Source organism: Trachurus trachurus, assembly GCF_905171665.1.
Source record: "Trachurus trachurus genome assembly, chromosome: 20".
NCBI classification, from domain to species: domain Eukaryota; kingdom Metazoa; phylum Chordata; class Actinopteri; order Carangiformes; family Carangidae; genus Trachurus; species Trachurus trachurus.
The window spans coordinates 20,011,606-20,037,120 of NC_139911.1; the positions used below are offsets into that span (position 1 = coordinate 20,011,606).

General features: G+C 45.2%; 1 protein-coding gene across 1 annotated transcript in view; it reads left to right on the forward strand.

Moving 5' to 3' along the window:
• Window positions 1–25,515, forward strand: part of gli3 (GLI family zinc finger 3) — a gene marked incomplete at both ends in the record, with an annotated part of 75,651 nt that overhangs the window by 33,848 nt on the left and 16,288 nt on the right. Inside the window, 3 exons of the mRNA XM_083994976.1 lie at window positions 17,995–18,200; window positions 21,434–21,595; window positions 25,254–25,455. Coding sequence (XP_083851102.1) covers window positions 17,995–18,200; window positions 21,434–21,595; window positions 25,254–25,455 — 570 coding nt within the window. The remainder of the gene's footprint in view (window positions 1–17,994; window positions 18,201–21,433; window positions 21,596–25,253; window positions 25,456–25,515) is intronic.

A 25,515-nucleotide genomic window follows, 5' to 3' on the forward strand; every position in this document is an offset into this window, starting at 1 on the left:
GTCTCTTATTACAGTAGTCTGCTGTTTTCCCTGGAGTGCTCCTGACTGGCCAGGGCAGCAGAGAACTTCAAAGCGCTTAATTCCCTCACCTCCACGCACTCATCCTCACTCTTTCTACTTTTACTCACCCTCTCTCACTCCTTCTGTCTCTTTCCCCTCTTCCCGTCGTTTGTATTCTTTGCGTCTAAACACTAGGTACGGGCCAGGAGATGCTTCATCGTCCTCCTGCTGCTTGTTTCTTACCCGTAGACACGAAGGAAGCGATCAGCGCGCGACGAGGACAAATTGGATGGGGCAGCTACTTGGGCCGCATTATGTTTGATATTCTTCATCATTATCAACTCCCCCCCTTTTTTCCTTTCCTCAGGAGTCATATCTCTCCCTTGCTGATGTGCCACTAAGCGTAATGAATTTTTTATGTCCCACCACCACCACCACCACCTCCGCCTCCCCACCTCCGGCCCACCCCACCTCTCAACCCCTCGTCTTCTACTCAGGGAAAAAAAAAAAAGAAGAAAAAAAAGGTTGGATGTGGGGAGGGGGCGGCGGCGGCGTGAGAGGGAGAGAGGCGAGGAAATAAAAAAGGGAGGTGATTGATGCCCCGTGTCACTGCAAACAAAATGGCAAATATAATTTAGCATTTAGCTTATGCGGAGATAATGGGGCGAACACGCTGCGGCAACACAGGCTCGAACAAACAGCCTGGCTTGTTATCCGTCAGGAGCGCTTTGGTACGATCTGGAGCGCAGGTTAGGGAGGGAGGGAGGGAGGGAGGGAGGGAGGAGAGAGAAATGAGGAGGGGGTGGAGGGACAACATGGAGCTCGGGAATTGAATTAAGGGGGAGAAGTTCCGCAGAGCCGGTGTCTTCAGTCACTCTGTCCGGACAGGAGTTATCTGTACGCTTGGTTTGCTGTCATTGGGAGACATGGTCGTGCTCTGCCGTGCTACTTACAGCCTATTTATCCAAGCCATTAAGCATAGAGCTGTTTAATATGACACGTTACGCTGAGGGGAACTATTTGTCATTATTATAAGACAGCTGTTTAGCGGCCGGGGCGTATTTAAATCAAGTCTGTGGACCCGCTGTCACGCGTGTTATCTGTAAACTTACGTGGGCTCCATGCAGAAATTCCCAACTACTTTTCAAGCAGCAATATTGCTACTTGATTAAAAAGAGGGCGCCGAATTCCTCGTTGGGTAGCAACGCTCATCAGTGGCGCTATTACAGCTGGGTCCAACCACCTGATGGCAAATTGGAGTTAATTGCACTCCCAGGTTTCGGCTTTTGTGCGAGTTTGTGGCTGCGGCTAAACTTTTACGAGCGCCCGGAGCGTAAATCTCGAAGAAGATTTTAAAAAGTGGCGCGTTTCGACGCTGCTTGTAAAGCCGCGGCCCCGAGGAAATGGAGGCGGCCGACGTATTGTATAGGCTAGCTAGCTGTCGCCTCGGGTGGGGAAATGGAGGACAGGAGCCGGCTTATGGAGAAATATTGAATTGTTTTAAGACAAGTTTTCCTCGGTGAACAGAATTAATCGTTATTAGCCCTCTCAAAGATATGCCTAAGTACACAGGGACTATTATTGCAGTACTTCCCCATGCAGCCTCTCATTACGGCCTGTAATTACAGTTGGGTTGGCCCTGCGGCAGTTCCATCAATCCAGCCAGCTTCCCCCCCGCCACGCACACAAGCCAGTCACCACTGGGCATCCGTGGCCGAAGCAAAAAAGAAAAACACACACACATACACATACACATACACACACCACAGACGCCCCAGCAGCTTGTTTCCTCTCTGCCACAATGACACATCCACCATCCATACGTAGCAAATGAAAAGAATCATATCCTATTACTGTGAAGGGCCTAATTGAAACATGTTTATTTATGGCCTCGGTTTTCAGATGAGGAGCGGGCATTAGCCGCGCAGCTAACAGGCTCCAGCGATATGAGGCGGTGGAATTAAATTAAAAGCTCATAAAATGAAATATGCTCTGTATTAGCTGTTTGACACTTAATTTGCCTTCAAATGAGCAGAGGAAATCACAAATTAACTGTCCTTTGTTTTTTTCCCGCTTTACCTCACCTCCCCTATTAGGCAAGGGAGAGCGCAATTACAGACAGAGGCTAATCGTTTAGTTTATGAATTCTTGTGGGGAAGGTACCAATGTGCCATTCAATATTAAAGCCTCAGGGTCAGGAAGGAGGGGTGGGGGTCCCTTCATGTTGGGCGCTTGATTTACTGAGGAGCTCGTATATATTCACATGTAGGAGCGGCATTGGCTCCAACAGAAGCCTGCAGTGAAACACAAGCTTCTTTAAGTTTCTAAAAAACTTGAAGCAAAGTGTCGGCGTCCTTCACTGATCCAGGACCAGAGATCGACAGTGAATCCAGTGCTTTTTTTTTCTGCGTGTCTGGTCTGGGAACAGCTGACCTCCAGCCAGCCAGCAGAGGAAAAAGCCTGCTCGTAGAGAAGATGCTTCCTGCTTAAATAAACACATTGATCGGTGAAGAGCAGGCTCTCCATGGGAGCTCTGGTCCCCTTTGCCACCGCCATTGTGTGGGACTGGCTTAATAGGAGTTTGCAAAGGAGGGGGGGTTGAAGGGGGGTGGGGGGATTCGGGAGGCCAAGAGAAGAGACAGCTCCTTTCATTCCAGCTTTATTGCCTGACCATAGTACACAGCAAAACAAAACAGGCCTCTCATGTGGCCCAGCGCCGGCTCTCGGTCACCCGGAGACCCCTCGGAACAAACAGAGGTATTCGTCACAAGTCAATTATCAGCATCGGAGTTTACTCTGGAGTCCCGGGGCCCTCGTGCTGTGAATGGGGCCACAAAAACAACAAAACAGTCTTATGGGATAAGCAATTGACTCACAAGCTTTTGCGCAGTTGCCGTGTGTGGACTTAGGAAGGAATTAGTCAAATGCCAGAGTCAATATAAGAGTTTATAAAGTTGGGAAACAATGAGAATAGCCTGAGATTGTTCATTTAAGATGAAATCAGAGAGGTTTCTAAAAATATTAGCATTTCAGATGGGAGAAAATGCAAAAAGTGACTATTAAATGCACAGAAATAGATATATTATCACAACGGTTTTCTATTTTCAGAACCGCTTCAGCTGGAATGAAAGAAAACTTCTCAGTGTTTCTCATAAGTGAAGTCAGGGTCTGTGTTTTCTGTCACTGTGGAGGTAGAGTGACGGTGGGGGCTGCGAGGGTGTGTTTCCGTGTTCCCAGCCTGTGTGGTTATTTCATTCAGGAGTGTGTTTGTTCAGCTGTGGGTCTGGCCTGACTGCTGGAAGGTATTCTGAAGGTACCGGGCAGAGAGAGGGAGCGGGAGAGGGAAAGAGGAGGAGGATAGAGAGAGAGAGAGTGAGCTTTGGTGCGTCCCTTGTCATCCTCAGCTCTGACACGATGAACCAGGAAGGAGTTAATTGACTTAACGTCTGCGTGAGCCCGGCGCCTCGGAAGCGTCACTCTAATCTAAAGAGCCGCCATAATGGAGAGAATCACCTTGTTCCCCTCTGATTTCCTGTTTGTTTTCCGAGACTCTCACCAATTTTCCACTGCTTCTCCACACATGCTTCCCCCTCGCTGTCCTTTTCTTACACAAAAAAAATACAAATATGTGTTGACTGTTGTTTTGTTATTTACATAAACTGTTGTCAGAGCGCCCAGAACGGGCATAGAGGAGCGGCATGTTGCTGAGCATAAAGACCAGGGTCTTATCTCAACACCTCCTTCCAGATGGGACGAGGCCGAGCATTGCTACACACACACACACACCGACAAATACAAGACACACACTGCAAAACAATGGAAAGACAAAAGCATGTGGTGTAGCTTTTACAGAAGCAGGAGGAATAGTGTTTTATAAGAGCACAGTCTGATCTGTGGCTGTTTACGGCCTGATCTGACTTTGCTGTGTCAAGGCCTGCACATTTAACACTTGATGTTTCGCTCCAAGGCCCAAACCACAGGATTTTTTTTTGCATTTCTTTGCATCTATATGTGTGTTTTTTAACACAAGCAACATTTTTTTTCAGGTTTCCGGGTCATAAACAAAAGACTAAACATAATGTCCTATTAATATTCACATTTGAATATGGTCTAGACCAAAGCAAGGATGTGAAGTGAGGCCATAAATTATGTTAAGAATTAATGATTATTTCATAATCGCATCTGATAATCTCTGCCCAGATATGGCTGCTGTCACTGAAAAGCAAGGGGGAGAGAGGCGAGGGCCACTTTTTCATCTTCCTCTCTAACTGTCCAAAACCCATTCTGTGTGACTTGGTAGGTCACCCGCTCTCCGGTGCAGTCACTGGTTTTCCCCTCCATCCCCACCTCCCTCCCTCCCCCCCCCCTCCTTCTTCCCCCTTTAATACTTTCTCTATGGAGTAAGTCGGGGGGACAGGCGGTCACGCAGTAGCTGGCTTCATGATTAATGGTGTTTATTCTTGACAGAAGGCTCCTTTATTTATCTGCATTGCAGTTTCACTGATACTATCAGTCACCTGAATGAAAAATATTCAGTCATACCAATTTTGCAGTATAATTGAGTAGAGTCACTTCCTTTCAGTTTTTTTTCTTCCCCCCTCGCTCTCCTCTCCCACTCTATCTGGCAGCCTTATCATCGCCACAGTAATTTTCGCGCTGCGTTGTTTGATATGGAGAGGCTGGCTTTAGCCGTATTTGACATAAAGCCTCTTCAATTTTCACTGGAGAAAAAAAAAGGGAAAGAAAGAAAGTTGTGCACCACTCTGTGAAAATGTGCGAGAAGGGGGGGGAGTTACCCCCCCACCCCACCCTTTCTTTTTTTCTGAGGCAATTTCAGGATTTAGAGAGAAAGGAGATAAATGCCTAAGCAGAAATGTGGGCAGATTGAAGTTACAGTATATCTATTTTTTTGTAATACACCAGTTTCAGAACCTTAAATGGGCAGTGTAGTATTTTTTTCTCTTCAGAGGCAGCACAGGACCATGATATTTTGAAGGCACCTGTGTATTTTGAGAATGATGGATCCAGCAGGTCGAGGGGGGGGAGAAAGACGGAGAGTGAGAGAGAGAAAAAAAAAACGACTTTGGCACTGCAGATATTTGACAAGGCCTGTAAAGGTTTTAGGGTTGAGTCATTACCCGTGGAGATCTGTAAAGACATGTTCCAAAACTCTACTTACCAGGCTAGGATTACGCTAAGGCTGCTGCTGCCGCTCTGTGTATATTTATTTTTCTCCCTATTTATTAGATATCACATGTATTTTTTATGTTTTTTTTCCGCCCCTTGCTAAATGGTTTACAACTGATTTTAGTATGTCTTAAAGCCAAATAGTAATCTCAACTAAAGACTTCACAGTATTTCCAATCTCCAAATGATTCCTTACATAACACTTTTATTCATGCAAATCAAATCCTGTCTGATAATTCGTTCAACAAATATTTCCTCTCCTCTGTAATAACCTCGGCGTCAGCCCCTCGGTTGAATTTAATTTTAGGGTCCATTAAAAATATCTTTTGAAAAAGGTACATTTTTGATAAAAGAGGAATACATTAATCTCTAATACGAGGCCTGTGAATTTGCACATGTAACACATTAGTGGATTTGATTTTCTATACACAAGTCATTTGCCCCCTCTTCATGTTTGAGATCTCAATTTGTAGCTCTCCCATGGAGCACAATGGAAAACCAGGTCTGAGGGGAAGAGATAACAGGCAGGTGCCAACAGCTCCGCGCTCTGTGTGTGACTGTGTGTGTGTGTGTGTGTGTAAATGTGTGTGTGTGTGTGTGTGTGTGCAACCACAGATACACACACATTTTCTCATCAGTCATTTTATTTATTTCACTGCCATTTCTTCTTATTTTTCATTTGCAATTGCTCTTTTATTTTCCTCTCAAATATGAAAATATAAAACAAACAAAATAAACTGAAGCATAAATTCATTTTAATGACATTTGTTCTATCACATGTGCAGGTTACACACTTATACACTGTTCAGGCTGCATTTGTCATCTTATATGTAATAATCAATGAATTCAAATTCTACTCAAACATTAAAATGCTTATAAAATGCATCCCAAATACACTTTTATTTTCATGATTCATAGTTTTTCTTCTTGTGTAATTTCCACTTCTCTCTCTTTTTTTTTCTTTTTTTTAGTCAATTTACAAAAATAAGATGAAGAACTGGCGAGTCTTTGGTATTTAAGACTTTGTAGAATGCTCCCACATTCATTCAGGGTTTATAAGTAAAAGTGCATCATCTTTAGTGGTTTCATTTGTAACTTATTTGCTGGGTGTGGTGAACTGTCACTTTTATGAGCCGCTTCTTAATTGGCTTTGTAAAGACACCCCCTCCCCCCACCCCTCCTCCCCTCCTCCCCTCCCCATCCTCTCATTGGTGTGGAGCTATTAGAGAACAGCAGTGACTGTCAAGATATTACCCGGCTCTGGCAGCAGCAGCAGCAGCAGCAGCAGCAGCACGCCGTCGTCGCCGCCACCACCACCGCCTCACATCGACTCCACGACCTCAGGCGGCCGCTGTCCTGACATCTGCTTCTCCTCGCAAATAGTAGCAGTAGTTTAAAGGCGCTGTCATTTCAAACGACTTCAACGCAATTAGCGGAAATTGTGATTTAAAAAAAAAAAAGGGAAATATTTCGCTCCCTGCCTTATGCACAATAATCATTTTCAGTTTAAGGGATTGAGAGTCAGTTTACAGCTGTTTTTTTTTTTTTTTTTGCTTTTTTTTTCAAACTCAGCCTGTGCCCTGCAGACGTCATGCTGTAGCAGTGTCGAAATGTGGAATTTCCATTACTCTGATCTCTGGGCTCTGGGCCCCAGAGCCTGCGATCCCACTCTGGGGGCCAGTTACAGCAAGTAACGAGACCAGGGGAACAGGGTCATAAATCCTCTCCAACTCTCCTCATTTTCCATCCTCCCTCCGTTCCTCCCTTTCCTCTCCTCCCTCGCTCGCTTCCATCTCTCCTAGTCGAGCCTTCAATAAATGATTTGGGAGAAACCTAAATGCAACAACGTAAAATGTTACCACATGTTGGTTATAAAATTCCTGTAGTCCGGCTAAAGGTTCTGCTAAAGACCACTGACAGTTTTAATGTGGGAGGAAATGAGTTCATTACTTCACTTCTAGCTTCTACACCTTCTCCTCCTCCCTTTCTCTATTTGTTTATCTGCAGAATCACAGCAAATTTCACTCCTTTTACACTCTCCTCACCAATGAAAATTAATTCATATCGCATAAAGCGATTCTTTTCTCTCAGCCCCGTTGTTATCTCCCTTATCAGATGTGGCGTCCATTACATCTGATAGCGTGATAGAGAGTGGTTTCATCTAACAATGATGGCGTTCCGAGTTCGGAATGAGCCAAAAAGAAAAGAAACCCTCTTCTTTTTCTCTCTCCTATGTTTTTTTTATTTTTTTGATGGGGGGGTGTAACAGCTTGTAAAGTTGTAAAGTTTTTTTGTGTGTGTGTTTTTCTTCCAATAGTAGCTGCACAAATATGTCATGCACACAGCTGCAGGGTGACCGCACTTGTACAGCAAGAATGCGGCGAGGTTTCAGTTACATGCCAATCACTGATTGGACACGTGTGTGAGTGATTTATTGTGAATTAGGAATGACGGTGTTTAAAGGGAGTAAATAAAGACGGTAAACTTCTTTTCTTGTCCTTACAGCCACAGCCAAAAAAAAAAAAAAAGAAGTTTCCCAAAGTAGACTTATTAAGAATTCCCTCCCATTCATATCAGTTTAGTTTCACTTGTGTAGCAGGTTTGTGAAACATCCTCCTTTGGGTATATCCAAAATTTCCACAGGTCTCTGATTAAGCCTCCCAAAGCTTCATCAAGCTCGAGCTTGGCACCACCACGCACTCAGCCCCCTTCATGATTAAATATCAAGGAACTCCACTTGACATTTTATTAGTCCAACAAGATGGATGAAATGGCCAGAATAAAGTAGGCTGTGTCTGTTCACTTCCCCACCAGCGCTTGCCTTTCTTCTGTCCGGCTTTTCTTTCCTTCCCCTCCTCTAGAAAGTATGTATTAGGAAAACGTGATGGATTTCATTCTGAAAAAGGATATTTTCAGTGTGGAGAAAGGAAACATATATTTATGTGTCTTGTACCTGATGCTCCTGTTCTCCTCCCTCTATGTCTCTGCTCTCCCCTCCCCTCCCCTCCCCTCCTCTTCCTTCCCTTCCCCTATTTTTTTTTCTCCCTTTCTGTTGTTCTACCTCAGATCTCTGTCTGAAGGATTAACCATCTCCAGCAGTGTGTCTCTGCTGTCTTGTAGCGCTGCGTATTGTTTGTGATTTGCTCAGGCCCATCCGTGCGGCTGCTCATTTCAGCAGCCCAGTGTGACGTGGTGAATTGAGGGGGGATCATGCGGAGCCGTCTCACCGAGCCGCGCCGCTCTCTCGCAGCCCCTGGGCCACACTCATTCTGCTCGCCGCCCCTCACCTGAGAAGGGGTTCGTCGGCGCACGCGGACGTGCACGCTCATTACCCGACTTGTCAGGGGTTGCGGAGGCGATGGGGTGTGGAACCCGAGCCCTGTTTTAGCTGCAGGCAGCAGCTGAGTTTTTCTGTAAAAGCATCAGGGCCATCGAGACACTACTTGAGAGGAAAAGGAAAGCCAGATTTGCTTCCTCCTTGTTTTCAGAAGTTTAACACTCCAACACCCAGGAGTCCCCTCCTATCTCCTCCATAGCCCGGGGCATGCCAGAGGAACTCAAAACACTAACTGAGAGAAGTGCTAATTCCACCTGTGCTTTCTTTGGAATTGGGAAAAAAAAAAAAAAAGCAGCAATCAAGTGCGTAATTTGCAGCGAGCAGAGATGAAGGTCGGCTGCTCCATGCAAAGTGATTGCTGTGTTTGTAAAAGGGGGCGAAATCAAGCATGGGAAAGAACCAAAAAAAACAACAAGGAAGTGTTTTTTTTTCTTTCTTTTCTTTCTTCTTTTTTTTTTAGCCTCATGTTCGTTCCCTGATTCCAGCCCCCTTGAAATTACAGGAAAAAAGGGCCCGGCTCATTTTGTGTAATTTCACTTTCATGTTTTCATTTTCTTGCTATATACTGATTCGTTTTGGTAGACAGTCTTATCTCGATGGCTGAAAATTACATTTAATTGCAGTGTGGAAAAAAATGGTTTTGGAAACAGCCTGTGAAAAGAAAAAAATAGAAGAAATAAATAAAAATAACCCCCGCTGCGTGGCAAAGCAGCAACATAAACTTCTCAAAACAACAACTGGTCGTAATTTGGAAACTGAAATGATGTGATTCTGCAGCTTTTTTGATAAAAATTCCAATCATGTGAGTTTGTAGAAGTGTGAGGAACGACAAGGAGCCTTTCTCCTGTGTGACGTACAGTAACTTGACTCGCTGACACCTGGACCCGGTTCTTATGACTCGTCACAGTCACTGCCTCCTGTTGATAAACACGTTATCGCTCCATCAGTGTGGAAGTGATACGTGCTCACGGGGACGTACTGTACGTCTTTATGGCGGGACAAGAGTGCATGTGTGCTCTGTGTGCTGCTTACATGTAGACAATGTGAGTGTGACTGAAACACGCAGGGGGAGGAGATGGAGAAACTGAAAGAGTGTGGTATTCAATTGGGTAGTATGTGTGTGTGTATGTGTGTGAACTGTGCGGTGTATGGGAATGTCTGGCACGCCTCCAGAGGTATCCCACAGAGAGGGAATCCTGCTTGATGGGACCATGAATAGAAAGCCTTCCCCAGCCCCTGAACCCACCCAGCCCTTTGATGTCAGGGGGTCACACAGAGCCCTCGCAGCTCCGGGGGGGGGGGGGGGGGGCATAGTTACCCCGGACGCCTGGCAACCTCGCCGTTGCCCTGCCAGGCCCTCGGTCTGCCCCTGCCCCAGCACAGAAGAAAAGCTCAAAGCAGAGAGGGAGGAAATTCAGATTTCATGGACAACAAACTATATCTGTTGACGCTCACAGAAAAAGGCTAAAAAGGGACCGAAGTTCCCGGCCTCCATTTATCACCGAAATGCCCCTAATTGGGTCGAAGAATTACAAAACGTTCATCTCAATGGTGACAGATTACATCTCTGCAACATCCGCTCTGTTAACGTGACCTTGAGCAGGACTCTGACCCCTGCTGACTTTGTTTTGGTCTGTTCCAAGAGAGCAAGAGAGCCTCCTCAGTGTTTGTTGCTGCTTCTAAGTGTCTTAAAACAATGTGTGAACTTTTTTTTTTGCAGTAGCAGTAGAAAATTTGCAATAAAATTCTGTAGGAAAGTCGGAAAAGGCTGAAAACTTCTGGGTTCTTCTTCTCCAACTTGATTTTTTGCTACACTGGGGAGAAAGGTGATGATAATTCTAGGGGCCCAGCAACCAGTAGTGCCAACAAAAAACCCCAGTAGTCTAATCTTTGTATGACTGAATTATTCTGCATAAGACCCTCACTAATACTCCATTAGCAACAAAACAAAGTAGGCTAAATAAAAAATGCTAATACATACGTAGTCTAAGAAAAAAAGTGGAAAAGTCAGGGGCCCACTTTGGTATTCGTTCAGGAGGCCCAGAATTCCTAGCAACGGCCCTGCACTGCAACAGCAAGGCAAAAGAAACATGTATGTGTGTGACTGACTGACTGAGTGATAGAGTTGAGTGAGCGAGTTACGCCATTGGTCGACCAGTTAAAAGTTGGCGTCACTCTTTTAAAAATGATATAACACCAAAAAAAGCAGTTGCTGTTGCTCTTTGTGTTTTCCAAACTTTTCACCTTTACTGACATTACTAACCTGCAACAAATGTAACAACTTTTCCAACAAGCCATAGAAAAGCAACAGAGTCACCAGTAAAGCGAGTCCCAGCCCTGCGTGCTGATGACCACACGGCAGCTGACATGAAAGAGCTTCTAACTTTCTCTGACTGATCATTTTACAAGTAAATATAGCCCAATCACAGCAGAGCAGTTGTCTTCAACCGACGCGTTTGGTGATTTTGTAAAATGCAGTCACGGTTATAAAATCATTTCAGCAGCAGTAGAGCTTCAAAGTGAGAGCGGGTAACGTAGCGTCTTAATGGGCAACGTCTCGGCCACTATTTCATACTTGTTGCGTTGTCTGGAAACAAACAGAAAAAAACATAAAAGAGAAAAGACGTGTGAGAAAAACTATGGATCCATTTGTAACAGTAAAGATGACTTCACTCCTACACATCAAGCATAACCATTGTAAACTCTCTTCAAAGTAATTTGAGACCATGAACAATTTTGAAATGCATCCCGTTAACATGATCAGCCATAAATCTGACAGTTCTGAACAAACCCCCAATCTACAAATGAAGACCATTCCAATATGCTTGAAAGCTCTACGGACGCAAGTAAGCAGCAAGGCCTTGAGTTGGACTGCCTCGTTTTTAGATTGATTGAGTCCCGACGAAAATGTCCCAGACAGCTGCCGTGTGATCTGCTGTGGAGAAAAACAAACTACACAATCAAAGACCAGGGCTTAAGCTGAAAGAAAGTTGGCTCCTTAACATTCGAGGCGAACGCACATAATGTCAGTCACGGCCCTGAAAGATTCATGACATGACAATCATATGTCAGCATTTTGGAAAATCTTTATTCACCATGTGCATCGCAGCAAATCAAATGAATCCGGTTTTCTGAAACCTCTGTTTTGTGGGCAGGAACCGTTGGCTCAGTGCGGAAAAACTATGTATTTTTAAATGCAGCTGCCGCAAAGTGTAATTAAATATTTTGCTGTCCAGAAGCCACTGGTCTGACTTCAAGTGCACTGGACCGGAGTATAAAACTAAGTTGAGTTTAAGGCGCTCTGTAATTGGCATCACTAATATGGAAAGTCATTGGAAGTCATTGGAATGTGCCTCGGTGGCAAAACTTAATGAAGACTTTCCCATTGAATCATTAAGGAGCCCAGAATATATCCACTCTCCTGTGTTTGTGTCTGCCTCTCATTCTCCGTCTGTCTTTCTCCCTCTCCCCTTGTCTCAGCTCTCTTTCCTCTCTCCTTGGGTCTCAGCTGGCTCTGTTCCTGTGGCCCTTTGATCTCAGTGAAAGGGTTTGGAGCTTTAAAGTGCTTCTGTTTCCGCTGTCAGGAGCCCCTCTCTTCCTCCTCTCTGGTTTAGGCTTTCAGAGCGATGGCAGCCCTGGTGCTGTGGCTGGGTGGGTTGGAAGGGCGGAGAGCAGAGGAGAGGAGGGGAGGAGGGGAGGAGGGGGAGAGCGCAGGTTTCTATGAGGTGGTGAGATTGAGGTGAGGTCGGTGGTGGTGGTGGTAGCAGGAGGAAGGGTGGGGGTTATTGCTGTCAGCCTGACACCTGACTGATCCCAGAGGCCTCCAAAACTCTGGTTCCCACCTCAGTCGGCCCCTTGTGGCCACAGGCGTAATGCATCAGGAGAGAAATATCTGGAGGAGCAGACCTTTCTACATATTTATGCAAACACTATTATTAAAGTGTTGCACATCCTTTACTTCTATTCTCTGCATACATAAGTCAACCAAATACATGGACGCACATACACCTGGTAGGGAACTTTGTAACATGAACGCTGCACTTCTACTGTTAACCATGATGGCAGATAAAATGATGACACTTAAATTCTTCCCAACAGTGTGATGAAGTATTCTGGCTCATACTTCCTGGATGGTATTTATTGGTAGGCTACTTGAAGTAACACAACACTACCACCAGAACAACCCTGTAACTCGTCCCAGGGTTCATTCTCTCTGCCAGTTTGATTGGGATTAACTCTGCACATCACACAGCTCCCTCTACCACTCATTATATACCACACAGGTATATAATGAGTATATAATCAATGTTTTACAACTGCAGATATAACCTTCTGTGCTAGTCTGACTATGTAAGTCACCAGCATAAAACACAATACAGAGTGTAAAAGTATCCATACCAACATTGAGACATTGTTTTCAAGGCAAATGCAGAGACTGCTTGGCGAAAAACTGCCCCCGACGGGACCAGCATTAGCGGTTTTGCACGTTCGTCACATTCCGTTATTATCTCGTGGTGAATGTGCAGGTCACAACTTGTCCACCAGAGCATTTTGGAGTTGTTGGATTGTGTATTTGATGAGTTTGATGAGGGAAACCAAGAAATCCCATTAGCCTCCATAGCGTAGCTTTGAGCAGCTCGCGGCTCTGCGCCACCATTCTAAAAACAGCTTGCACTGACAATTAAAGGTAACAAACCTACTCCTAAAACTGTAGGGATTATGGCAAAGGGCCAATTTACCAAAATGTTGAACTATCCCTTTAATACTCTTCATAAAGTCAAAGATAATAGTATGTAAAGTTAGTGTTGTACAATTTAAAGCCACATTTCACATTTTTTTCCACAACATTTTTGGAAGGCTTTCACTCTACTAAATCATCTTCAGTAAAGTTTGAGTTTCTCAAACATCTCCTTATTAATCTGATAATGTTTTATTGAGATAAAATGCTAAAAGGATTGGCTTTAATATGGTTTCAGTTGGAGATCTGAGGCCGTGTGATTCAGCCCTGGTGTTTTTTCAGTTTCAACTCCTGTGTTTTTTCGGAGCGGCCCAGCAGCCCCCCACTCCCCCACCCCCCCAGATAAAAATACGACGGTCCGTGAAACATTCACAGTTGCTGGATTATTGAATTTCCTGCGCCCTTCAGTGAAGTATACACATCAAGAAGTTTTCATTTTCATTTCATGCGCAACCATTTCATGCTTGAGCTAAAAGTATTTTGCAAAGCACAGTTCCTGTTTGGGCAAACCGCTGTGTCAATAGCAGCAGGTCTAACTGCTGCACCACAATCATACCTTCTGTCCAGAGTGAAGTCATCAGCCCTCACCGCAGCTCTGTGTTTCTACTGCAGCTCTCACCGAGAAAAGAAATTATTAGTGTTGATATAACCTTGTTCCAAACAAAGATTCAAGGCCTGTTTACATGAACACACACCCCTCCGTGAAACCTCAACATCTTATGGGGGCATATTTATGCTTTGGCGAGTGTATATTCATCCGGCGAAATAAGACGACAGTTTAAAATCCACAGACCGCCCCGTGTAAACATTCGATGTCTTAAAGAGGCGCTGGCTGGTTTAAGCGAGGCCACGTGAAAGGAAATGGCTTCCATATGTCAGGCAGCTCAGGCTTTCCTCGTGCCCTGTTTGCAGGATGCCTTCTGTGAGGGTGAGCAGGAATTATAAACCTACAAAGGGGAAGTGAGAGGAGCGAGGGGGGGAAAGTTTTTTTCTCTCTGGTAAGAAGGAGAAGAAGCCTGCGAACCCTGCGGTACGGCTTTGATGTAAATCTCAAATCAGGTGTAACTAAGACGCTACTTCTCTGGCACACACCTCCTCAGACACACACACACAGGGTGAACATTCCTGTGCACACACATACACACACACATACACATGCACACTGCACGTTGTCAGATTACTTCCTTTCGTCATGTTGATTAATGCACGCTGGCAGATGCTAAGACGATCACGGCCCTGCAGAGAGCAGCTCCACGCCGAGGATCGGACACTCTCTCCCCGGCTTTTTTGCTCGGAGACGCAAGGCTTGCTCTCTCTCTCCCCCGGACCATCCATCTCTCCGCTGTCCTCCTCAAATCCCCTCACACCTGGCTCTGCACCCCTCGAGACCTCTTTTTCTCCCTCCCCCCTCCCCCTCATCCCTCCTTTTCCAACTCCCCCTCTGCCCTAACTCTTCCCTGTCCGCCCCTTCCCTCCCGATTCATAGCCCATATCTTCGCGCGCTCCCTCCGTCTCCTCCTCCTGACTACTGTTTCGCGCTCTCTCTCGTCTCTCGCCGTCTTCAAACTTTCTCTTTCCCCCCCCCTCCTCCCTCCTTTCACTGCCACCGTCTTCCTGCCAGTCAACATGTGTGCCCTTGTTTCTTTTGTTTTCTGACCACTTCCACCTTCCCCCTTTACTTTTTCTTTGGGTACTCCCCAGCCTGCCAGTGGAGCTTTGTTCTTATTCGCTTAGTTAATTGGAAAAACAAGGCAAAGCAGAGGCATTTAGCCAGGGTCAGTGAAGGGAGACGCAGCCAACGCATGACAGGGTTAATCAGTGTCATGGCAGCCGGAGTGGGTGTCTGGCTCTCCTCAAATAAGCACATGAAGAGCCAGACGAGGAAAAAGAAGTTCCCTGACTTCTTATTTCTACAATGTAAATGTCTAAAATGTCACATTCAGCCCTTTTAGGGACATTAATATCCATGCTGCATTGAATGGCCCCTGGAAATTTCAGTATTTGAATGAATTCCTGCGTCACACCTTCATTAAACACTCAAGTGTCTATTTTTCCCCTCTGTCTTCCTGTCGCCATGACGAAGCAGGTTCCCCCAGCTCCCCACGTGTGCACGGGTGTGTACGTGCATGGTCAGCGCCATGTGACATCAAAGCGAGCGTCACTCCGCAGCTGTGTTGTGATGTGTGTAAATGAGGCGTGTAACGGTGGTATGCGGGCACCTGACTGGCTTATCGTAAAACACGCCTTTTTCGCACGCACGCGCGCGCACACATACACACCTGTTGGGGAAGCGCGCACGGTCGCCCTCAGCGTGGCCTCGCAGGGGTGTGGAGGAAGTAAAAACATATCATGAGTTTTTTGACAGCAGACGTGCAGAAACACACAAATCAAATGGAGGAGGTGAGAAAAAAAACTGAACACAGTGGTGTGTTGTGTTGTGTTGCAGTATGATCCCTACATCTGTCACCTGTAAGGCCAGACACTACAGGCAAAACACTGTTTTTTCATGCACTGAGATTTTGGGCTATTTTTCTTCCTTATTCTTTCAGAAAAGTCAAAAGAAATGGTAGAAAATCCACATTAAGGTGGTTATTTTACTTCATTTTGTCTCTTTTGTCAGTAGATTTCTCCTAAATCACCAAAAGTTAACATGCTACTGTGACATACAGTACTGTGCTGTGCCTGTTGTCTGACCCATGTCAAGTCAGGTGTCATTGTAAAGCTCTCTCTCTCCTGAACAATGATGTAGGCTCCAAAAATTATTATCTCCTCCGTATCAGCAACCAATCGGAAAAGTACAATTTACATTAACAATCAATTAAAAGGCTCTTTATCCATTTTTCAGATTTCGGTTCTGGAAATGTATGCAAATTAGCGCATATTTCATCAGATATTTGACAAAACTTGTAATACAAAAAATATTTGTCTTAATGTAAGTGATAAACTTGAGAAGTTTCATGGTGATATCTGTTACTTAAAATGTTTACCCTATTCACCTGTAGTGTCTCACCTTAACTGCAGGGGGGTTTACTCTCAGGAGGGGGCATCCTGAGAGTAAAAGCTGTGTCTTTTTCACACACACACACCTGCGTCAGCATCAGCGAGACATGTTGTCACACACTTGAACGCAGTGAAAGCTTTTAAAAGCGTCCCACAGCCCCTTTGGGCTAATTACTAGAGAAGACAAAGTTTGTATGTGTGAATGCCTGTGGACACATACGCCTGTCCTCAAAAGTGTGTGTATGTGTGTGTATCTACTGTATGTGTGTGTGTGTGTGTGTGTGTGTGTTGTTTCCGCTCCTCGGTGCTCATTATTGGCCCTGGCCTGAGCTCTTTCATTAGGGGAGGCTGAGAGACGGAGGGACGAATGGGCCGGTAGGGGATCAGGGGACGGGGTGGAGGTTGTAATTGGGCTGTTCCGCTCCCCTCTCCCTGCTTCAAGGTCACTCTGAGACAAACTCCCGGCCAGGTCTCTCACTCTTTCTTCCCCTCTCTCTTGTCTGTCTTTTTTCTTTTTCACCCTTCTCCACCTCCTTTCCCCTCTCCACTTTCTCTCTCTCTGTCCTTTTCCCTCCCTCCCTCCCTCCTCCGCTCATCCTCTCCTTCTCCTGGGGTCTTTTGTCACAGTAGACTGGTCCACTGGGGAGCCACAGAGAAGTGGAGGGGCTAATTCAGTCTAATCTCTTAGCCTGTTAATGTCTGGCTGATATGTGGATTTCTCCACGTCCTCAGGGGAAGGCCTTTGTGGTGAAGGCCATCATTATGAAGTTTCCTAGCCCTCCTAGCCAATTATAAGAAGGGAGACAAATTAGTTCATCTCCAAACTTGGCTCCTAAGAAGTTTCCCTGATTGTTCTCAACTTTATTTCACATCTCATACAATAGAGACAATTCATAGTGAAGTTTTCTTCTCTTTTTTTTTTATTTCGATAAAGAGAAAGAGCCTGATGTGCAAATGTGAAGAAGATTGTGCATCTTGTGAGAGACTCGCCGACGGATTCCTTTTTTTTTGTACAACGCCGGTATCCGTCATGTGCAATTCTGTACACGGTCTCAAGCTCAAAGCCAAGTTTGAAGCCATCCGAGTAAAGCGGTGTAGCGTTGCTTGTCTGGCGCTGGCCAGCGGTGAGCTCGGTCTAACGTTTCCCTCTGATTAAGACGCAGTGGTGAAAGCTGCCTTTGATCTGAGGAAATGTCTGCGTAGGGAGCAGTTGGAATGCGCCGCTCTCCTCTCTGCCTTGCAGATGGAGGCAGAGAGATAGTGTCACAGTCCATTTGTCTGGCCTCCGCCGCGCTGCCAGTCCACCCACGGTTTGTAAGGGGCCGGCGATGTTCAGAGGCCGTCCCCTGTTGGATCTGCGGAGACAACAGAACATATGTATTTTCTTTACGCAGAGTCTGTGACATACAAGCTTAAAAGATGCTGCTGTTCCACATGTGGGGGATGGATCAGTCTGATTGACTTCAGAAAGTCCATGACATGATTTAACTACCTCACATCTTTTGTGAGGTTTTAAGTGTCCTGGCAGGAAATGTTTAAATTTCTTTCATATTCTTAATCTCCAAATGAGTTTTTTGTGCTTATCAAACAAACATCAGTCCAGTCAGCATCTGTGTTTACAGCAACGTCGTCTTTTTCTGAGGAAATCCATGCACTTGCTTTAAGTTTGTTCTGAAACTTCTATTAAAACTCTTGTATTTCTTTTTCCCCCCCTCTCCTTGTGTGTCTGCAGGCCTCCTGGGCTGGCGGGCAGTCCGGCTTTCTCCGACATCTCCCTCATCCGGATCTCGCCCCAGCGGAACCCCTCCGTGGGGGCGGAGTCGCCCTTTCACCCTCCGCATCCCTACATTAACCCATACATGGACTACATCCGCTCGCTCCACAGCAGCCCCTCCATCTCCGTTCTGTCGGCCACCCGGGGCCTCAGCCCTGCAGATGGTGAAGTGAAACACACACCGTCGCACAAAGCATGATGCACATACAGCACACACACACACACACACATACACACACACACACTCAGCAGAGCAGAAATGAGCGACAAAGCCTCAGTGGGTCCTTAAAAATAATTGTGGGGATTGATTAGTCGGGGGGTTTCGATCGCTATTAGGAGGAATCTCAATTCTCTGGATCGGTGTAATTCCTGTTTGAGATCAGAGGAGGTCAGGTGAGAGGCAACCAGATCCATCTCTATTAAGACCCAGGGGTTGGTGAGATGTTATCTGAGTGAGGGAGCAGGGTGCACGGGAGTATTATGAGTGCGCCGCGATCCGTGTGGGTGGGGGCGCAGGTCGGATGGAGGGCTAATCCTTTTGATCTGTGAGTCATGTCAGAGACCTCTGGAGGACGCATCAGTGAGCGGCAGGGTCACGTACAGTTACATCGCGCGCGCTGAGGGAGGGTCGGATTCAAGTTCAGGGTTGGGTGGCGAGGAGCAGGGGGAGGAGGAGGAGGAGGAGAGGAGGGGGGGGTTGTTATGGTGTCCTACAGGGAGCATTTGTTTCCTGAGATCTCAGGATGGATTTTGAACTGGGAAATCAATTAAGGTGAGACGCCAGAGCCGGTTCAATTATAGAAAAGATGCGGATACGAAATATCAATATTAGACATGGAGGGGGACTTCCTTCTTTTTTCCTTTTTTTTTTTTTTTTGGCAAGAGAGAAAATGAACATTTTTTTGTCACAGAAAATATGCTCTTTGGATGAAATACAAAATCATAACATCAGCTTTGTTTTTTTCTATTTTTTAACATTTAATGAATTAATAATTAATTTGTTAGTTGCTAATAAAATCTGATTGATCAACAATGAAAAATCCCTTTGTTACAGCTTTGTCATGCACAGAAAAGAAATTAAACAACAAAACGCAAGACAAAGTACTGGGAATAATTGTAAAAAAAAAAAAAAAAAGTTGCCAGATCAAAGATCTTATTCGCCAAAAACCTACATTCACCAAAGTTCTTGATATGGTCTGATGACCCATTACGGCCCTCATGTCCTCACCCATCCACCTTTTGGCACTTGAGCAGCAGAGACCCACATCCCCCTCCCCGTCCCCCCACCTTCCCTTGAAGTGTATTTCAGAGACAGACAGATAGCCTCTCCACTTCACCTCATCCAGGTGTGTTAAAAGCGCCGTCTTAAGTGAAGACCAGGAGTCTCTGCTCGCTCACTCAGCCCCTCTGCTGCACTCGCCCTGCACCGCTCCGCGCCAAAAGGAAGTGTACGCTCTCTACCCTCCAATTTCCCATTACCGCAACATAATGTGCACCAGTCTCAGCTTGCCTTAAACCAAAATAGTTTCTACCAACCTACCACATGATCCCCTTTCAGTTCATAATGCTGTGAATTGTGAATGAGGCACCTAATTACTCCTTTAATCAATCCGGTGATTAATTAACCCATCAGCTTTTGTGTTGTTAGTATATCACCACGCTTACAGGGAGCCTCCTTCTTCAATATGCAAAGATTTTTTTTTCCTAACCAAAAAGTACATTTGAATAATGATGAATTAATTAACAGAATCTAATGGAGATTTAAAGTGGGTGGGATTTAGTGCCACCCTCTTGCTGCCACACATTTGCTTTTTTTTTTTTTTTTTTTTTGCTTTTTTTTTTGTTGCTCCTCCCTCACAATATTCAGTTTTTTCTGTGTGAGCCGGGGTTCAGAGGTATCGGCTCGCCCCTGATCCTATTGTTGTGCCTAAGGAAGCACCTGGTGGCTCACCAAGTCCTGAGGCGTGTCTCTGCCTACTCCACGTCGAGTGCCACACTCACAGCCTTCCCCCACTCCACTACCACCCCACCACCAACCAACCAACCAACCAACCAACCAACCACCCCCCCCCCCCCCCCCCCCCCCTCCTTCTTTTGCCCCCAGGATGGCACTCGGATGCCAGCGTTTCTGATTTAGAAATTCCGCAAAGCCCTTTTTTCTGTGCGTGGATACTGAAAGGGACACATTATGGTTGAATGCAAAAGCAAAGCTAAGGCGGAACAGAGGAGACAATTAAGAAACTCCCTCCTTCCAGTGAAGACATAATACCCAGATCGAATTAATTTAGAATTTTTTTCTTACATTCATTCAACCAATCATGGATGCATATTGCAGGCATACAGGCCAGCCTTAAGAGGAAATCTCCTCATACACTGTTTCTGTATTTATTTTTCTCTTTATTTCTTCAATTGGGGTTGAAAAAAAGGAGCTGCTGCACTCTGTGGGTCTGAACCGATTCCATATTTGCATCCAAAACCACAGTGTTAGTCTTTTCCCTCTCTCTTTCTTAGAATATTTGCATAAGGAAAGCCCACCGCCAGATGTTTATTTTTAGGCTCCGGTTCAAGGACTTACAGCACTCTATAACTAAGGGAATGACTTTAGAAAAGAGAGAGAGAAAGAGAGAAATGAAGTGGAGGCAGAATGGTTTGCTGTATCTTTACGTATGCAGATATATCTGGGCAGATTTAGGCCTTTTGTTTTTTCCTATAGAGTTTAAAGGAGCAGAGTCGAGGAGCAGGTTGCATATCTGCAGACTGCAGCCCTGATGTGTACAACGCACAAGCACCATCTCTGGCAGAAGATGTGTCGGCCCACGTCCTCTTACCACACACACACACACACACACGTATATTTATATATATAAATATGTATACAGAGACATGTGCTCTCCCTCCAAGTGTTCAAGGAACAGTAAGAGGGAGAGAAAGGGCTGTTTAAGAATTGTATTGTAAGACGATCAGTTCTGCTGTGCTCGGCATGAATGCATCAATCAACCACTAATGCACACTCACTGTAATCTCTGAGCAAGCATCCTCGTAATCCCCAGTGAGGCTCTTCCACTTCAGGTGATGCTCCCTGTGCAGCTGTTTTGCTTAACTTGATGGTGTTGCTAATGTGCTCATTACTGTTCTGCTGAGCTGATTATCATCTAATGTAAATGAATACAGGTTTATAATGCAGTGCAGGTGCTCTCCCTGTCAGCTTTTTTCTTAACACCTAATCATTTCTCTCCTCCCCTCCCGTCCTCTCTCCTTCCTGTTCCTTCAAACGCCTCCTCCTCCTCCTCCTCCTCGTCTTCCTCTCCAGCCGCCGTTTCTGTTCCTCTCTCCTGACCTGACCGGTTCACCTCGTTTTCTCTTCCGCTGACCCCCCGAATGTTCTTCTCTCCTCCAGCCCCTCACACCGGCCTGACCACGGCTGAGTACTACCACCAGATGGCTCTGCTCGCGGGCCACCGTAGCCCGTACGCGGCCGACCTGCTCCCCTCTGTGGCGTCCACGGCCGGCGCCAGCAGCGCCAGCGCCCTGCACATGGAGTACCTACAGGCGATGGAGAGTAAGTCTGCACTCATCACACACACACACACACACACACACACACACACACACACACACACACACACACACACACACAAGCCTGAATGAGAACCACCATCCTGATCATACATGATGATGCACAGTCAGATCTCCTTATTATGTGAGGCATTTCATGGCCATGGGAGTTTTCAGCACTTACCATGAAGATGTAAATGTCAAGTCTTGAAAAAACATTCCTGTTTGCATTCAGTGACAATGTATTTTTTAAATCACTGGTTCTCAAAGTGGGGTCTTTCAGTATACTGTGTCTCTATCTAGACTGTATCTCCTTCCATAAATAAGAAAATGACAGAATATTGGACTATTCTGGTTGTAGGTGTGTAAAAGATCTTAATAATCCAGAGGTACGAGACATTTAAGTTTAATTCATCATTTGACAAATTAAAATCTGGAAACCTGGAGGTTTTAGTGGACAATTATGACCTATCTGTTCCATTCAGCACAAATCTGTAGATCACACCAGCTACATATGGTTGAAGGTGTTTTTTCTTTACACACATAGGTTGTTGTTTTAAATGTAGAATTATTGGCGACTGAAATTATGTTTAAGGCGCTGTAGCAGGTGAGAAGACACCTACCACATCTTTGCCCACTGGGACGCCACCTTAAAGTATTATAAGTGCATCCCTCCACATTACATTACAGCATGGGTGGCCCCAGTGGGAATTCAACCCTTAAAAATGCACCTTCACAACACACCTATCTGCTGCTATATATAGATGAAGCTGCAGCTCAACCACGGCGAGGAGGGACCTGCAACTTTACTTTGACATGATTTAAATGAGCTATTGTCTTAATGTGTTGGGCTCAGGACTGTGTGCAGAGGACTTATGCTAATGAGTTATTTTAAAGTGTAAATAGGAAATTAAACGCACACTGAATCTTAGAAAGGTCAGACAGCCTCACCCCGCTCCCTTTGATGAGAATGTATTTAGTCAGGCAGACGCCGCTTTCATGGAAATCCGGGGTGAAGTTCCCCCTATTCCTCCGCACAAACTAATTAAAACTAGCCAAACTTGTGCGGGTATCAGAAAATTAATTGCTATTAAGTGGGAATTGGAATGTCCCACCATTCATCACTGGAGAAATCCTTTCTTCTGTGTCACTTTTTAAGATTAATAGACTGAAACAAAACAATTAGGGACAAATTTAAGTGGAGATGCGCTGCTCCTCACTTAAAAATCGCCTGTGATCATTGCTGGTAATAACTCATCATGTTTCAACAATGTGTGTTCCAACGCCAGAAAAATTAACACTTTAAAGCTTTGTTGGATTTCAGAAAAAGGAAAAAAAAAAACATACAAAGAGCAGAGTCTATCAAGAGGCTTTCACTGATAATCTGGGCTACCATGTTACTGCGGCTATTTTAGTATTTTTCACATCAGTGTAATTACCTTCAGAGAGAGCTGGGCTAATGAAACAATGGGCCTGTCCTGCCTATTTGTGCTTTAATGGGCTATTGTCTACATTCTCACTGCCTAATTAGTGCCATAGCTCTCACAGATCACCACACTAAAGTCTTTATTAGATAATTTAAATCAGCTTTATATTTTTTCCAACTCATATTAAGTTGTTTTTCTTATTAACAGGTTTACTTTTACTGGGACTGTTTTGTATGACCTGATTAATTGTAGTTATTAATTATATGGCAACACTTTACTTTGAGTTCCTCTACTTAGCATTTATAAGCATCAACATAATAAAAAAGTCAATAATATAAAATATGACTTTATAGGAGAAGTTTTACTTTACATGAATAAACACGTTAAGTTGCATATAAAGCAACTGTTTATTAAAGTGTTATAAAATATATTTCTTGCTGTATTTTTAGCAAATAATTATAACACATATCGTACATTTGCCAATTCAAGTTTTTTGTTGCTGAAAAGAAAGTTCAGAGTAGTCTTATATTACACTGTACCCCCCCAGTGATGGCCTCCCTCTCCGGTGGCCCCCAGGTGTGTCGGCGAGGGTTCAACCCTACTTTTGGACCCAGCTTTTATTGCCATTGCCGTCAGTCCGGTGCGTCTGAACCCTCCCTGGCCGCCAGAATTAATGACGCGGCGCGTAACCAGCCATTGTGTCCATAAATCAAGAGGAAATTAGAGGGACAGTCCTGCGACGGTCCGGGACGCTCCTCTCTCTCTCTCCCCGGTTGGCCGATTTATCATTTGGGCTGCGCATTAATAAACACCACTCCCATGAGGCTTTGCAGTGGTGGGACGCTGGCCTTGCTCCTCAGCAATAAGCCCCCCCTCTCCCCTAATTCCCCACAAGTGGAGCCCGTCTCTCACGCTCATGTGGATCTGGCTTCTGTAAAAAAAAAAAAGAAAAAAAGAAAACGTCAGGTGTGTGAACATAGAAAGTTTGATTTGTGGAAACGGGATAATAAACGTGAAATTTCTGATCTTCGCCGACTGAAATCGGCATCAGACATATCGAGGAACGTCACATGACTAACCACATTGTGTTTAGCGATTATGTGAGCTCAGGGATTTGTATGTGTGTATGTGTGCTCAGCCCCCCCTTCTCCCCTCCCCCCTCCCTCTTCTCTAAGACACAAAAAAAGACAGATTTTCTATACAATGACAATGTAAAGGGGGTGTGTTGCTCTCCATACGGCTCGGTGCTTGTAGTGTTAGAAACTCAGGACTACGTATGCCAGAACACCGCCGCTGCCACCGCAGACGCATCCACACACACACACACACACACACATTCACATCCACACACTCTGATTACCATGTGAATGGAGCGCTCTGTAATCGTTGGATGTGTCAAACGAGAGATGGAGCATTTACGTTTGGGAGATGGATGGATTGTGGGGGACGTAAATATGAAGGGGGGGGTTATCGGGGCTGCGTAAGCTGGTTTTGTTTGCCTTTATAAAATAACTCAAAATGTTTTATTTCCAAGTCTTGAGTCACAAAGTCATTGTGTCAGTTCATGCACAAAGCGCGACATCCCCTCAGCGTTTTTTTTTCTCCCCTCCTTCCATCTCCCTCTGTTTTTCCCTGTCTTGTTTGTGACATCTCCATGTGAAAAGACAACAAAAGTCATGTTTTAATCTCTACCCGTGGCTCATTGTATGTGCAGAGAGAATGGTTGCGCTGTTTTCCGCCTTTTACCTTTTCAAACCCCCTTTTACTATTTCCAGTCAACACTGATTGCATTTGAATAACGAGTCAAATTGGACTTGATTAAATATTACCATACACAGTCAGAGCATTTCTCCAAAATAAAAGGCATGTTTTCTCATGGATGAAATGCAAGCAGTGCATCAAGTGACAGCCGAACACTCAAACAGATGAGTCTTTTGTCTGATGATTGACAAAAATGTCATCTGTTAGGGTTAGATTAGGTTAGAGTTTGGAAAACCATGCAGGAACCAGCGAATGCTCTTTTTGTGATCTGTAACTCATTTGTAGGAATTTAGCCGAGGCACGTCTCCAAAAAAACATGGAATGAGGGAGCAGATAAGGGCTGATGTGCAGTTTTACAGGCAATTCTAACCTCTCACTTCTATAGCAGCCACTTGGCAGTCACTTCTGTTCTCATACCTTACTCTTAAAAAAAAAAAAAAAAAAAACATCTCCTCCTCTCTCCTCATCTTGCAGACTCTCGTTTCTCGAGCCCGAGGCTGCCATCACGGCCCAGCAGGAAGCGCCCCCTGCCCATCTCGCCCCTCTCCGAGCACAGCTTTGACCTGCAGACCATGATTCGCAACTCGCCCAACTCTCTGGTCACCATGCTGAACAACTCGCGCTCCAGCTCCTCCACCAGCGGCTCCTACGGTCACCTCTCCGCTGGAGCCATCAGGTAGTGCACTGTTTGGAAAATGACCATGTTCAGAAATACATTTACACCGTGTCATCTTCC